This window comes from Bubalus kerabau, chromosome 11 (assembly GCF_029407905.1).
Source record: "Bubalus kerabau isolate K-KA32 ecotype Philippines breed swamp buffalo chromosome 11, PCC_UOA_SB_1v2, whole genome shotgun sequence".
Lineage (NCBI taxonomy): Eukaryota > Metazoa > Chordata > Mammalia > Artiodactyla > Bovidae > Bubalus > Bubalus kerabau.
Window position 1 is genome coordinate 90,787,749 of NC_073634.1, and position 14,368 is coordinate 90,802,116.

General features: G+C 50.8%; 1 protein-coding gene across 11 annotated transcripts in view; it reads right to left on the bottom strand.

Moving 5' to 3' along the window:
- Positions 1-226: 226 nt before the first annotated feature.
- ASAP2 (ArfGAP with SH3 domain, ankyrin repeat and PH domain 2) overlaps positions 227-14,368 on the bottom strand; it is a 158,583-nt gene continuing 144,441 nt past the window's right edge. For 9 of the 11 annotated variants that reach the window (XM_055540972.1, XM_055540977.1, XM_055540976.1 and 6 more), the window contains 7 exons: positions 13,441-13,693; positions 11,027-11,161; positions 9,384-9,552; positions 5,039-5,088; positions 4,509-4,600; positions 4,031-4,153; positions 227-2,730 (listed from right to left, as the gene is read on the bottom strand). In XM_055540972.1, coding sequence (XP_055396947.1) covers positions 2,656-2,730; positions 4,031-4,153; positions 4,509-4,600; positions 5,039-5,088; positions 9,384-9,552; positions 11,027-11,161; positions 13,441-13,693 — 897 coding nt within the window. In that variant the 3' untranslated portion in view covers positions 227-2,655. Of the gene's footprint in view, positions 2,731-4,030; positions 4,154-4,508; positions 4,601-5,038; positions 5,089-8,595; positions 9,553-11,026; positions 11,162-13,440; positions 13,694-14,368 lie in introns of those variants that run through there. The other 2 variants (XM_055540973.1, XM_055540974.1) reach the window with 2 other exon arrangements.

The following is a 14,368-nucleotide window of genomic DNA, read 5'->3' on the forward strand; positions in this document are numbered from 1 at the left end:
AGACGGAAGAGACATGGTAGTTCGATCCCTGGGTTGGGAAGATCCCCTTGAGGAGGGCATGGCAACCGACTCCAGTATTCTTGCCTGGAAAATTCCATGGACAGAGGAGCCTGGTGCGCTACAGTCCATGGGTTTGCAGAGAGTCAGACACAACTGAAGCAACTCAAAAGATTAAAAACATGAAAAACTGAACACTCAAAAGATTAAAAGCATGAAAAACACCATGTCCATTTAAAAGTATTTTATTTTTTTCCAGTCAGATGACTAGTTAACAAGAAGAGTAAACTTATTAAACATGCTCTAATTAGGACAATGAAAATAACTGATTTAGGTTATACAATATATACAGTTGCGCTGCAACTAGACGGAAATAATCGAGTGAATGAATTGAATATCATACATCTCAGATAGCATCCAGGCTGCAGTCGTGGTTCCCACCTTTCACACATCACACGCTAACCATTAGTCCGTGGACAGATTTCTGAGTCGCCATCCCTAGAGGTCAGACCTGATGGAGGATGGCATGCCAAATGCCGGAATCCTGCAGCTGAGGTCACAAAACATAAACTTTAAATATAAATAGATTATCTACAGTGTTTTCCTTTTTCTCACTTGCTTTTTTTTTTTAATTTGCAAGGAGCAAATAACTAGGAAAGGACATCATTAGTAGGGAAGTTAATATAATTTCTCTTCTGTTAAGAGTAATATTAATTACTGCACAATAGCACCACCAAATTGTAGACTGGGAAAATATTTCCTAGGTATTTATGTGTGTACCAGTGACTGGTACACACCGTACTGGTACAAACTGGTACAAACTGATGTATCGGTTTGGGACTGGTGTTCCACTGTCGATATGGATCAACTTTAATTCCTTACATAGCTGGCACCAAGTAGGCGAAAGGCTAATTGAGTATAAGGTACAGATGTGGGAGGGCTGTGCTAAAATAGACATATGAAGTGCGCTGTGCAAAACATCTGTTTACGTTCTTCAATCTATGAGAGAATTAACTAAATGAAGGGTTCAAAAACAAATGAACAATTAGTGAAAACAGATGTAGTGCTTAAAAAAACAAAAGAGAAATAGAGACTGTAATTACAGATCTAACACATTTTTACCCAGAACTTTGAAAGGCAAAAACGCAATTGCCATACAACATCATAAAACATTCCAGTTTGTTCTGTCTTCCTTTATAATATCAATGAAAAAAAATACAATGAAATAAAAAAAAAAAGCTCTACACTCAACAAGAGTCTTGCATAATAAAGACAGGCTGCTTCAATCAAATGTACCATCATGACATGCAGAAATAGCATCGTCGCCTTGCTTTCCAAGCCTATCCTTAAATTTACCACTTTTGGTAAAAATCTAAGTTGGCATCACATGCCTATTTATTCTCAGAGAGCGCCAAATTTTTCAACATACCTACTCTGAATCTTACGCTCACCATGACTAAGAAGAGGTATGATAGTCAAGTTCATTAAACCTAATGAGTTTTTATTTTATTGTATACAACCTAACCCCCACCCCCTGCCCCCAGTAGCTTAAGTTTAAGAATGATATGATGGGACTTCAACAGGAAATCCGGATGTCTGGGGTTATTTTATTACCTGGGACCTACAGATTTCTGATATGTTCGTGATTACAAACAAGTAGACAGATTAAATTGCAAGACAGTGTAACTACCATTCCTGTTGGTATATTCTATAAACACAAGACACTAAATCGAGGAAACGTTCTCTCGAGCTAGGAGGGAAGGCAGCGGCACACTCGGCAGGAAACAGCGAGGACTTGGTGACGGTACTCTGGCTGTAGCCAGGGCGCTCGAGAAAGCGGATCCCAGGACACCTAAAGCGCATAAACTAGCTTGAAGAACTGTGTCACCATCCGTCATCTTTAATTTTCAACCGAATTCAGGAAATGCAGTTTTATACAATCTGGAGCTGACGTATGCCATAGCAAACCATCTTTAGTTGGCTTAGGTAGGCTTGTTCATAATAGTCGACACGCTCATGCAGGACACAGTGACAGCTGCGACCGTGCACACCAGGTGCTGGAAAATGCAACGTTACGTATACGATCCCAAGTCGCTTTAAATAAATGTCAGGTGGATTTCAAAGGAAAACTTTCAAGGTATCTTTAAAAAAAAAAGTCTTTAAAGGTGAACTGAAGCATTTTATCTAGAAAGGGCAGGTTAGCTGCAGAATTGGAAAGCAAAAGTTTACTGGCTTTCTAAAAAGAATAACTGTGCTAAAGGTCACCAACTACAGAAATGGGCCAAGAAAAGCAGGACGCATTTCTTCCCAACACTCAAAACTATTTTGAGGTTCAGCTAATGCTGTAGATTCAGGCTTGATTATGTAGTTAAAATCACTTTTTGGAAAAAAAAAAATCACTTTTCAGTTCACCTCTTAGGAAATTGAGTTTTTCCTAATAAAAGTATAGCAATGTTTCATGAAAAACACAAAATATAAAAACAATTCATTGATATATATATATATATAAATTGGCTTTTGAGTTTATAAAGCAGAACAGTGGCATTAGAGAAAGTGGGTACAGTACAAGTCATGAAACAGGTTATCTGGCAAGAGTACTGGTACCAAAAATGAAACAGGACATGACTTTTAAAAGAAGTGTTTTTCTTCAGTAGCAATTCAGTCAGCAATAAAGTGCACAAAAGACACAGGAAATGCTCCCTTGCGACTGGGATCTCCGTCAATGTGGCCGATCTGAAATGAATACAAGGTTAGGTGGTTATAAAAGTTCTAAATGCTGGAAACTCTGAAGGGCATTTTAGCATTTGGAGGGGGAAAAAAAAAAGATCTGTCTGGAAGAACTTCTGGGAAAGAATTACTTAGGTAAAACATCTAAACTGTTGTTTCTTCCACTCACATTTCAAACAGTCCCTGCCTACTACTCGGAACTCCTGTTCAAGGGCAGTCGGTGCCCTCAAAGATGCCCCCACCACAGTCCTGGCAGTCTTGGGGGGCACATAGGACAGGATCTGATCACCACCCCATCTGTGTTTTTGTTTTTTTAATAGACGAAGGGACTGAATGTCAGAAGTTTGTGAGCTTCAAAGTCACAGAAAGTGGCAAACATGAGGGAGCCCTATTTAAATGTAGGCAAGCATTTATGAGACTTCAGTAAATCATTCACTTTTGCTCTGGGAAAATTATGTAAGTTCTATATCAGTCTGATCTCAATGATGTAAATTAAGTAGGTAAGTAAAAGTCTAAAAGAAAACCACCAAAATTTAAATGTGTGTGTGTTGTTTTTTTTTTAAATGAGTGGAGGAGCCCTGGAGGTTACGGGCAGCATTTCCGTACTTGATACTTTAAAAAATATATATATAGAAAAACTGAAGAGTTATCTTATTCTTTTGGCCACGCCATGCGACTTGCAGGATGTTAGTTCCCTGACCAGGGATTGAACCAGGGGCCACGACAGTGAAAAACACCAAGTTCTACCCACTAGGCCACCAGGGAACACCATGCCGTATATTTCTATTTCAGAGGCTGGCTGTGACTTCAGGTTTCCACTGTCCACTCACTGGGTTTCCCTGGTGGCTCAGCGGAAAAAGAACCCCCGCCTGCCAAAGCAGGAGATGGAAGAGACCCAGGTGTGACCCCTAGGTCGGGATGACCCCCTGGAGAAGGAAACAGCAACCCACTCCTGTATTCTTGCCTGGGAAATCCCATGGACAGAGGAGCCTGGCGGGCTTCAGTCCATGGGGTTGCAGAGAGTCAGACACGACTTAGCAACTAAGTACACATCCACTGCTGGTCAGAATCTAAAGGTTGAAAAGCACTGATCTGTCGCTGCACTGTGGAGGAGGCAGCAGCCCGAGACTCCCAAGGCCACATCCTCCTCGCAGACCCTCAGGTGCACTCTGGAAACTGCAGCCCACGTGGCCTGCCCACCCGAGGGGGGACCCCTTGGAAGTAGGGGGAAACGGAAAGGACAGCTGAAGCTGCTCAGGGCAGGGCAGCCTCACCTGGGGAAAGACCCCTTCAGGCCCAGACTCACCCACCACTCCTGGTCCTCCTCGCCGTCCACGATGATCACATCCCCCTCAGAGAACGTCAACTCGTCGGGGTTGTCGGCCACGCAGTTGTACAGGGCTTTGACCCGCTTGGGCTTCAGCTTGGTCTGCGTCAAGGAGAAGGGGGCTCAGAGCTCAGTGTGTGGGAAGACACACCTGCTCAGGGGAGAACCGGGCTGCCTCGCTTCCAACGGGTCCCTGGGGCCTGCAGGCCTGCGTACCCACCCGGGGCAACTTGGGGAGGCTCAGTGCAGCTGGTGGCAGGGGGACTTCCCGGAGGAGGCCAGCCCAGGGAAGAGAGGGCAGCTCGGGGCCTGGTGTGCAGACGGGGGTCAATCCTAGAGCCAGCCCCTCACCTGTGAGCTCCGGGCTGTGTCTGGCTTAGATCTGAGCCCTTGGAGGATAACCCGCACACTCCTTGTCAGAGCAGAGAGGCAGAAAAGAAGGGGCTCATCCACTCACCGTCTGGGACTTCCTGGGCATGGGCGCTGGGGGCTGCATGACCACGGCATTGGACAGAGGACCCAGAGCTTCTGTTCCAGAGAGGTCCACTACTTTAGGGCCAAAATGAATCAACTTCACAATATGCCCCCTCAGCCATCACCATGAGACAGAAACAACGTAAAGGCCATTGTGTCAGATTCACAAGGCAGGTTTCCTGAGGTTTTTGTAATCATTGACAGAAAGTCCCCTGAAGGCCGAAGAAACTTGTGACTTGCCTGCGGCCTTTGTAGTGCTGGCCTGCAGCTGTCACCATGGGACAGACGCTATAACCTCCTCCACTGACCGGCCCCCACCCCCCCAGTGACAGAAGGGGAGTGGAATGTGGGGTATGGTACCAGGCAGCCCCAGGAACAGGGGCATCAGGGGCTCTGCCGGGGGCAGGGTGGCTGCCCTGCCCTGGACAGGACAGCTGGGCCAGGAGACAGCTGACCACGACGGGACACATCCCCCACTCTGCCCTCACAGACCAGTTCAGGTGAAATAATTACCAGGTCCTCTCGGCTGGCCTTTGTTAATCAATGGGCTTGACTTGTCAGGCCTACGAAGAAGGGGAAATAGTGTCACTGGTACATGCGTGCATGCTAAGTTGCTCAGTCGTGTCCGACTCTGTGCGACCCCACAGACTGTAACCCACCAGACTCCTCTGTCCATGGGATTCTCCAGGCCAGAATACTGGAGTGGGTTGCCATGCCCTTCTCCAGGGGAACCTCCTGACCCAGGGATCGAACCCGCGTTGCTTACATCTCCTACCTCGGCAGGCAGGTTTTTGACCATAAGCACCCCTTGGGCAGCCAAGAGTCACTGGTACAGGAAGCCCGAAAGGCACGTGACTGCCCTACCTCACTCCCTGTTCTACGGGACCTGTGTTTAAACTGAAAACGGGCAAGCTAATTTTATCAACTGCCAATCCAAGTTAATTCTTTTTCTCTTGGAAAAAGAGAGACCCAGAGGACAGCGCCAGAACCCAAGGGTTCCTGATTCCAAAACTAGGCTCCTCCTGGGACTCTCCTGTCCTGCGTGAGCCTGCAGCCAACACCCCAGGTCTGGGCAGGAAGCTGGACACTGAGAATCAGCTCTGCCTCCGACGTTCCTGTCCCATGTGGCCCAGGTCTCCTCCTGTGTCAGGTGGGGCTGGATCAATCCGCAGGCCCTGGGGGCTCTGCCAGGACTGTCTGGACCCTGCTGGCCCGTGTTGTCCTCTGTACTGTGACCCCTGGTGTAACCCCCCAAGACTGACCATGGCTCGGCTCTCCTCAGGACCGAGGGGCCAAGTGAAAGCTTATCTTTACTTCTACATTCAATTCCCAGAGAACATGCTCCATTCGGGCAATAGACTAGAAGTCTGTTCTCTAAGGAACCCGCGGTGTCCAATACCAGGGCCTCCCAGGGAGACTGCTCTACAGCAAGACCCATGCCAGCAGCTCTGTGCATCAGGGTGCAGTCTGCCAGCTTCTAATGCTGCATATGAAGGGGCAACTTAGCGACAGGGAAGACCACACTTATGGGAAACGTCTATGACATAACAGAAGTCAGAACAGAAAGAATCGTGGAAGAGATGAGAGAAAGAGTCTGTGAAACCACTAGGATACTATTAACATGAACATTATATGATGGCAAAAAGCTGAGAAAATCTCCCAGAAAGGTGACTGTAAAAAGCAAACAAGGAACTGGCCCCTCTGCAGTGCAACTGCACTTCCAGCCCCTGCCTCTAGGTGGGGCCACAGGACTGGCCTGAGTGAGAGCATCATTCAGGCCCCAAGGGTTTGCCAGCCCTCCCTGTTTCTCCTCCTGCAGAATTAACCCTCAGTCAGTTCAGTCGCTCAGCCATGTCTGACTCTTTGTGACCCCGTGGACTGCAGCACGCCAGGCTTCCCTGTCCATCACCAACTCATGGAGCTTGCTCAAACTCATGACCATCACGTCGGTGATGCCATCCAACCATCTCATCCTCTGTCGTCCCCTTCTCCTTTTGTCTTCAATCTTTTCCAGCATCAGGGTCTTTTCAAATGAGTTGGTTCTTCACATCAGGTGACCAAAGTATTGGAGCTTCAGCTTCAGCATCAGTCTTTCCAATGAATATTCAGGACTGATTTCCTTTAGGATGGACTGGTTGGATTTCCTTGCAGTCCAAGGGACTCTCAAGAGTCTCTTCCAATGCCACAGTTCAAAAGCAGCAATTCTTCAGCGCTCAGCTTTCTTTATAGTCCAACTCTCATATCCATACATGACTACTGGAAAAACCATAGCTTTGACTAGATGGACCTTTGTTGGCAAAGTAATGCTCAGCTTTTTAATATGCTGTCTAGGTTGGTCATAGTTTTTCTTTCAAGGAACAAGCATCTTTTAATTTCAAGGCTGAAGTCACCATCTGCAGTGATTTTGGAGCCCCCCAAAATAAAGTCTCCCACTGTTTCCATTGCTTCCCCATCTATTTGCCATGAAGTGATGGGACCAGATGCCATGATCTTAGTTTTCTGAATGTTGAGTTTTAAGCCAACTTTTTCACTCTCCTCTTTCACTTTCATCAAGAGGCTCTTTAGTTTTTCACTTTCTGCCATAAGTGTGGTGTCATCTGCGTATCTGAGGTTATTGATATTTCTCCTGGCAATCTTGAATTAACCCTCGGCCCAGGGGATAAAGATGGTGGAGTCAGAAGTAGAAGGGGTCTGAGTCTCTGACTCACCCCCTTGGGTTTGCTGTACAAGCAAGAATGGGGACACTCAACCTCGTGGGAGCAAGAAGTGAATTCCTTATGTTAAACCACTGAGATGGTCCAGGGGTCAGCTGTTAGAGCAATCAGCTTACTCTAATAAAGAGAAAAGGTGATACACATAGAGGAAAGGCAAAGGGGATCTGATATCCGAATAGTAAGAACTAGACTATAACTTAGAACAGAAAAATACAGATACTAAGTCATTTAAAAAAAAAACAATCAATGAAGATTTCTCAGATGCAGGATGTAGTTTCTATGTTGAGAGGCTCCATCACCTACTTGGGAGCAGGGATGAAAACAGACCACCTCACCCCGGGGAGTCAGAGCCCAAGGTGTCCATGGACGGGGGCCTGACGGGGGTTTGCCTGAGGGGACACAGGAAGGCATCCACCTGGCTGGGGGCAGGGGCTGGCCTGTCAGGGGAGCTGGAGACCCAGGAGGGTCCCAGACTCCAGCAGGGAGAGGAGGCTTCTGCACAGAGGAGAAGGCGGAGATGGGAGATGCGTTTCATAAGGGTTAAGTAAACATGGGAGCCGGACTTCTTTACCATTAGAACGGGGAGTAACAAGTGCAGAAAGGAATAAAACCTATATAGAATGAACCCTGTGGAGCGTTTAAAACATCGAGAATGGACTGCATGGCCACTGCAATGCCTCACCCTCCCCTGACCGAGTCCAGGCTCTGCCTGTGTCGAGCAGTAGCAGAAGGCAGATGTGATATCCTGCTGGTTTCCAGGACTTGCTCTTGGGCCCAGTCACCCTGATGTGAGACGGGCCAGGACATGTTAAGTATTCCAGCTGAGAGCCCCAGCTGGAGTCCCAGCTGCCAGCCAGCACCAACCATATGTGTAGACTGGGGAGGCCTCCTCTGATGAATCTCTGTTGAACAACCCCCAGCCCTCGAGTCTTTTCGGCTAAAGGCCCAGATATTGTCAAGCAAACACAAGCCACTCCCCCTGTGCTGACCCAAACTCGTGAGCATAAGACAGTTGTGTCTTATGTCAATACATTTTGGTGTGGTTTGTTACTCAGAACCAGAGAAATTGGAGAGAGTGTGAACTCATGGATTTCCATCCATATAAACAAGAAACAAATAAATGTGTTTATACATGTATACAAGCATGCATATACATGTATGAATATACACGTGTGTATCCCTAGTTCTGATCCCTCAGAAGGCCTGCCTGGGAGCATTGACACTCCAATGGCAATGAAGACACCAAGCACCCAGATCTTGGCATCTAAGTATCATTCCACTAAAAGGAACCACTTTTCTACCATAAAGATCCAGACTGAAAGCCATGAGCTGGATCCCATGAGCTTTACTACAATAAATGTGGTAAAGGACATTTATTTAGACAAATGGCAAACCTGGAGTCTAGAGTTTTGGAAGGTTAAGAGCTTCCCAGGTGGAAGCTTCCCAAGGTTAAGAGCTTCCCAGGTGGCTCAGTGATAAAGAATCTGCCTGCCAATGCAGGAAACATGGGCTCGATCCTTGTGTCAGGAAGATCCACCGGAGAAGCAAATGGCTACCCACTCCAGTATTCTTGCCTGGAGAATCCCATGGACAGAGAAGCCTAGCAGGCTACAGTCCATGGGGTCGCAAAGAGTCGGACACAACTTAGCGACTAAACAATAACAACCACGTTAATTTCCTGATCTGGCTGGCTGTATTATGTTTATGTGGGAGAATGTCCTAGTTTGTTGAAAATACATGCCCTGCACTGCAAAGAGTCCATGTATTCAAGATAATCCTATGAGTGAACAAGTAAGACCTAGAGGCCCTATGTCTTGAGGACTTTAACTCCCCCAGTCCCAGTGTCTGTATTCGACAGAAATCTAAATTCATCATGTGGATATAAGACACACATTGGTATGAAATGTTTGCAGTTTAAATATTCTTGGTAAATTATTTTGAAGACCCCTGAAACATAATTAATTAATCATGCAATACTTGACCTCAGGGGTCACAGCAGGATTTGAAACGTGGGCGATTTTAAACATTCAAAGAAACCCCAGCAGGTGAAGTTGTGGGGCAGGTGCACTGGGAAGCCCCTGAAGGCAGGAAGCATGGATGGTGACCTGGCTGGCCCGAGGGGAACGCAGATGAGCAGCAGTTACCCGGGAGCAGGCCTTTTCTGGGGGAGGCGGCTGGGTGGCTGGGGCGGCAAGGGTGGCGGGGCTTTGCTGGGCGGGAGTCCGGACTGGGCCGGCTTGCTCTGTTGGCTCAAGGCTTCGATCACACTGGGCGTTTTGGCCACTGGAGGGGGCGGCGTGGGAGCCAGGGGGTCTGCAGAGAGGAAAAAGAGAGACACACGCAGAGGGTCAGCCTCCAGGCATCATATTCCTAGGCTCCCCACCCGAGGCTCCTCCAACAAGGGCTTCCTTTTCTCCTTCCACTATTTCACGGGAAAAACACCCACTTCCACTGAAGACTTTCAGACAGCAGTATTGGCGGAGAGTCCTTCCAGGTCTCAAGCGAAGATTAAAATGATTCCAAGGGCCTGGAGATGTTTTCTCAGCTAGAACCACCCCCTGGGAAAGCTAACTGGGTCTTCCATCCTCCAGGGAACCTGGGGAAGCAGCCGTAGGAGGCCTGGCCTGGGTCCTGCCCTGGGGCCCACCCGTATCACCGGTCAGTCTGTGAAGAGCCAACTCCGTGAAGGCTTCCTGTCTGTAACGGGACAGGGCAGCAAGTTATATTCTCTATGTTTAACAGAGAATGAGGGAGCCAAGGCTTTCAGCGAGGGCAAGGGGCTGGTAAGACAAGGGGCCGGACCTTGAGCCTCCTTCCCGTTTGCTGACAAACATCAGCGCCCCTCTCAACGGCCAGCACCCACGTCCCGCAGTCCGCGCAGAGGCAGCGACCTGCCCCTAGGCCTGGACGTGGACACCTCAGGAGCCTCAGCCCCGGACGGCGGAGGCGGGGAGTGCTGGCTGAGCAGGGAGGGGTCCAGTTCAGGCTTTCTTTCCTTTTTTCGTAAGCTTTAAAAGCAAAGTCAAAAGGCAGACTCTTGCATGCCTATCTACAGCCCCGGGGACGCAGGACCATGAGGCAGAAGAGTGAGCTTCGGAGACCTGCTGGGTGCCTCTCACCACCAACCCCCTCGCTGCCGTCCCCGGACCTGGGTGCCCCTGCCCCACCCCAACCTCTGGAAGCCCCTCACCAAGGCAGGTGCCCGCTTGGCCTCCAGCACCCGGAGGGTACTGACTGCAGCCAGGGTGGCTTCTCCCACCTTAACTCCAGCTATGGAAACCCAGGGAAAGCCTCGGCACTCTCGGAGCAGACCCGCACTCGGAGAGGCCGGAGCCCCTCCTCCTACCGTGTCCAGGCCTCGCCTCCTGGTCCAGTAGCCACCCCCCAATTCTGCTTTGCACCCCGCTGCCCCTCCCCCCGGTGCACACGTGACACTGAGGGGAAACACAGAGCAGATTCTCATCCACAGGAACACAGCCCGGTACCCCAAGCATGGAGCAGCCAGAGGAAGCCCCGGCACCGCCGTGGAGAGAAAGAAACGCTGCTGGAGTGCTTGGAGATGGAGGAGGGGCGGGGGTGGCCCCCGTGGGGAGTGGGACAGACAGCAGCCAGCCGCTGGGGAGGAGGGGGGCCACAGGGAGGCAGCCATGGAGGAGCCCCCAGCAATGTGCAGGCCGGGGCTTGCTCCCCACATGGCGGCCAAGAGGACCACCCCCCTCCTCCCCACCAGCCATCCGTGTAGTACGAAGCCCGATGGCAAGAAAGGAAAAAGGAGAAAAAAACGTACTGGTAGATGTCACGCGGAGAGGGGGCAGCGGTGGATGGACAGCGGGCGGATCTGACGAAGATCGCTGCCGGCTTATACTGTCCACGCTTACAGAGTTTGTCTTCCACGGGGCGTTAGCGGAGGAGGCTGGCTGAGCTGCACACGCACGCACACGCACGCCCATGCACACGCAGGCATGCACACGCACGCAGGAGCACAGAACAAAAACAGAAACAGAACACGGCATTATTGATCCTCTCCCTGTACGACGGGAAACGTGACCCTTCTGTGGACAGAACAGGGGTAAGACCACAAATAGGATACTCATTTGTTTAAAAAAAAAAAAAAAAATTCTTTCTGGCACCTGGAAGACAGATACTAATACACACTAAACCAACGATGCTCCTGGGAAAATTCCCAGTTGGTCTCCATCTTACCGATTTCTCTAATGGAAGTCCAGTTTGAAAAGGCAAATGATAACCACAGTGACCCTCCTGAGCTCTGCGCTCAGGGATGGGACATCTGCTCGTCTCTACCCATTTACATCCTCCCGTGGGGTCAGCACCTCGCCCAAGGGGGCACCTGTCCTCAGACAGAGCACGTGAGAGAAGGGCCAAGTCACACATAGCTGGTGAAGGGTGGATGTGTTTCTGGCTGGACCCTGCCCGCTCCTCCTCACGGAGCGGTGTCTGCCCAGGGCACAGGCGTGACCGCGCCTGAGGCTGCGTGTGGCCCCATGGCCGGCTGGGCCTGGAGATGAAAACAGGCCATGGCCACATAGGGCAGACCTGGGGTAGGGGGAGTCTTGCCACGTCTGCTGACGGGGACAGCGCCGACCTTCTTCCATTTTTTGGGTGGATACTCCACGTGGATCAAGGGTAGCACACACGGAAAACAAAGATAGGCTTTAGGGGGCTGGAGGGGGTGAAGGGCGATCTCCATCATCAAAGGAAGACACGGGGAATCCTCCAAACCCTTCTCATCCTAAGACTTGAAGGAAGCCAAGAAAAACAGGTGAACAGCTTTCTACCGCTGTTCTGTGACCCAACAGAGCAAAAGAGAACCTCTCCGCCCACGACACACACAGTCAGGAAAAGCCGCTCACGAGGTGGGGACGACCTAACCATTTAGCTCCAGCCTCACAAGACAACACACACGCCTGGGACTTGGGAGGAGGGAGAGGGAGGCAACAAGCCGCCCCCATGAGACCCCCTGACCACAGCGGCCTCACACACCAGGGCCCCTTCCAGCTGTGGGACGTGACTTCCTTCCTCACACCCGGGCTCCCTGCAGGCCTAGAAGGAGGAACGGGCTCTGAGGGAGGGGGCGGGCTGGTTTCCGAGGTCTGCCCAGGGTTGCCCGTGACCTCTGGGCCTCCCTGAGCACCGGGGCAGAGCCGTGTGGAAAGGCCGGCACCACAGCCAGGGTGGGGGGATGGGGGTTGGGGGGCAACAGCCATCCCATACTGTGAGCACAGCCTTCAGGCCTCCCAGCATCACCGCCACTCGGCTACGTGCCCATCTCCGAGAGTAGCTCCTGCAAAATGCAATCTGGGACTTATTTCTGGGGCCGCCATCAGCCTAGAGCAGATGTGGGGCTCGGACATCACACCCAGGGTAGGCTCCTGCCCCCTGCCCCCAGGAAGTCTCCTGGAGCCCCAGCATACAGCCAGCCTGGCTACCTGCTGAACCTACCTTCAAGGAGCAAAATGGCCAGTGGGCCTCCAGTGCTGGGTAAATTACTTAACCTTTGCGGGCGGGCACAAGGTTTCATTTCATTTCAGTTTCCATTTTTATAAAAACAGAAATAGCATCTGTGGTGTCAAACTCACTATGCTGTGAAAGGGCGACTGAGGCCAGGACAGCAAAGCTGCCGCACCTGAAGTGCCAGCAGGACCCTCGGGGACTATTCTGTATTTTTACAGCTAGGCTGAGCACTGCTTCCCAAATTAGCATCTTTCTATCTTTCACTTCATGGGGAATCACAGAGAGAAGAAATAATCAGACGTCATAAGCTGGCCGTGTACAGGCAGGAGAGAGAGAGAAAGGGAAAGAATGGAGGCAAAGGGAGGGGTGGACAGCAAAGAGAAAAGCACCAAGAAGCAGGTCTGTGGGAAACACCCAGGGACAGCGACCGGGCTCACCCGGCCATCCAGGCCTGCCCAGTGCAGTCCTCGTGTTCCCTGAGTCATACGAGCCACCTCCCTGCCCGGAACAAGAACGAAGCCAAGACACACTCCCACCATCCTAAGAATGATGGAGCTCATTTTGGAAGCAAAGAACGTTATGTGCAAAACAAAAGACCCAAAAGAAAAACGTGTCCTGACGCTGGCCCACAGGCAAGCTAGCTGGGGACAAAGCAAGTAGAGAGTCCCCAAAGCGTGACCCCAACCACAGCGTTCCCACACCCAGGGTGACCAACAGCTCGGTACGTACCTTTGGCGATGTTCCGTGGCGGGAGTGGGGGGGCGCTGGACGAGCCGGGGGCCGCAGGCTGGGTGGGGGGCGGGCTGCCACTGAGGATGGCACCGTATGTCTCGTTCTGCAGGAGGCTGGGCACGAAGCCCCTCTGCTTGTCCTTGGCCAGGCTGCCGGCGTCTCTCGCCAGAGCTGCAGCGCTGGACGGCAGCTGGCTGGGGCCCAGCTGGTAGAAGCTGACAGGCCGGTCTTCTCGCCGACTAGGGCTGGGCTGCGGGGGTGGTGGGCAGAGGTGTGTGAGACGCAGATGAACTGACCTCCGAGTCATGGCTATGGCTGTGCTGGTGAGAAGCCCAGGCACGCCACTCAACCACCTGGGCACCGCACATTTCTGCCGTTACAGGACAGCGGTGAGACCTAAACCTCACTCTTAGCGTGTCTCTTAATGGACACACCCACCAAAAGAGCTGTGCTTTATAAGAACTTGCACTTCTTCATTCTGGGAAGAACTTAGAATATAAGCTGCTTTATCTGTACCAGCCAGAGTTGGCTCAGTTTAGCTCTGTTTTCACGGCACATCCCCTCCACGAGCATCCTTCTCAGACAGCACCCACAGCTGTGACCGATCCCCAACAGACACACAGCTAATTCAGGTGAGATCAATGTCTTCCTCCCATAGAACTAGGACTCTAAAGAGTCCTCTAGCTCAGGGTCAGCAAATTATGACTTGTGGGACCACCACCTGTTTTAATGAGTAAAACATTAGCAGAAAGCAGCCATGCCTGCGGTTTACACACTGCCCATGGCTGCTCTCCTACCACCCTGGAGGAGAGAAGCTGGAACACAGGCTCGTATTTCAGGCCCATAAGCTTAAAACATCTGTCATCTGGCCCTTTACGGGTTTGCTGACCCTTGCTCCACCTGAAGGTCATGTGCATGGAACCAG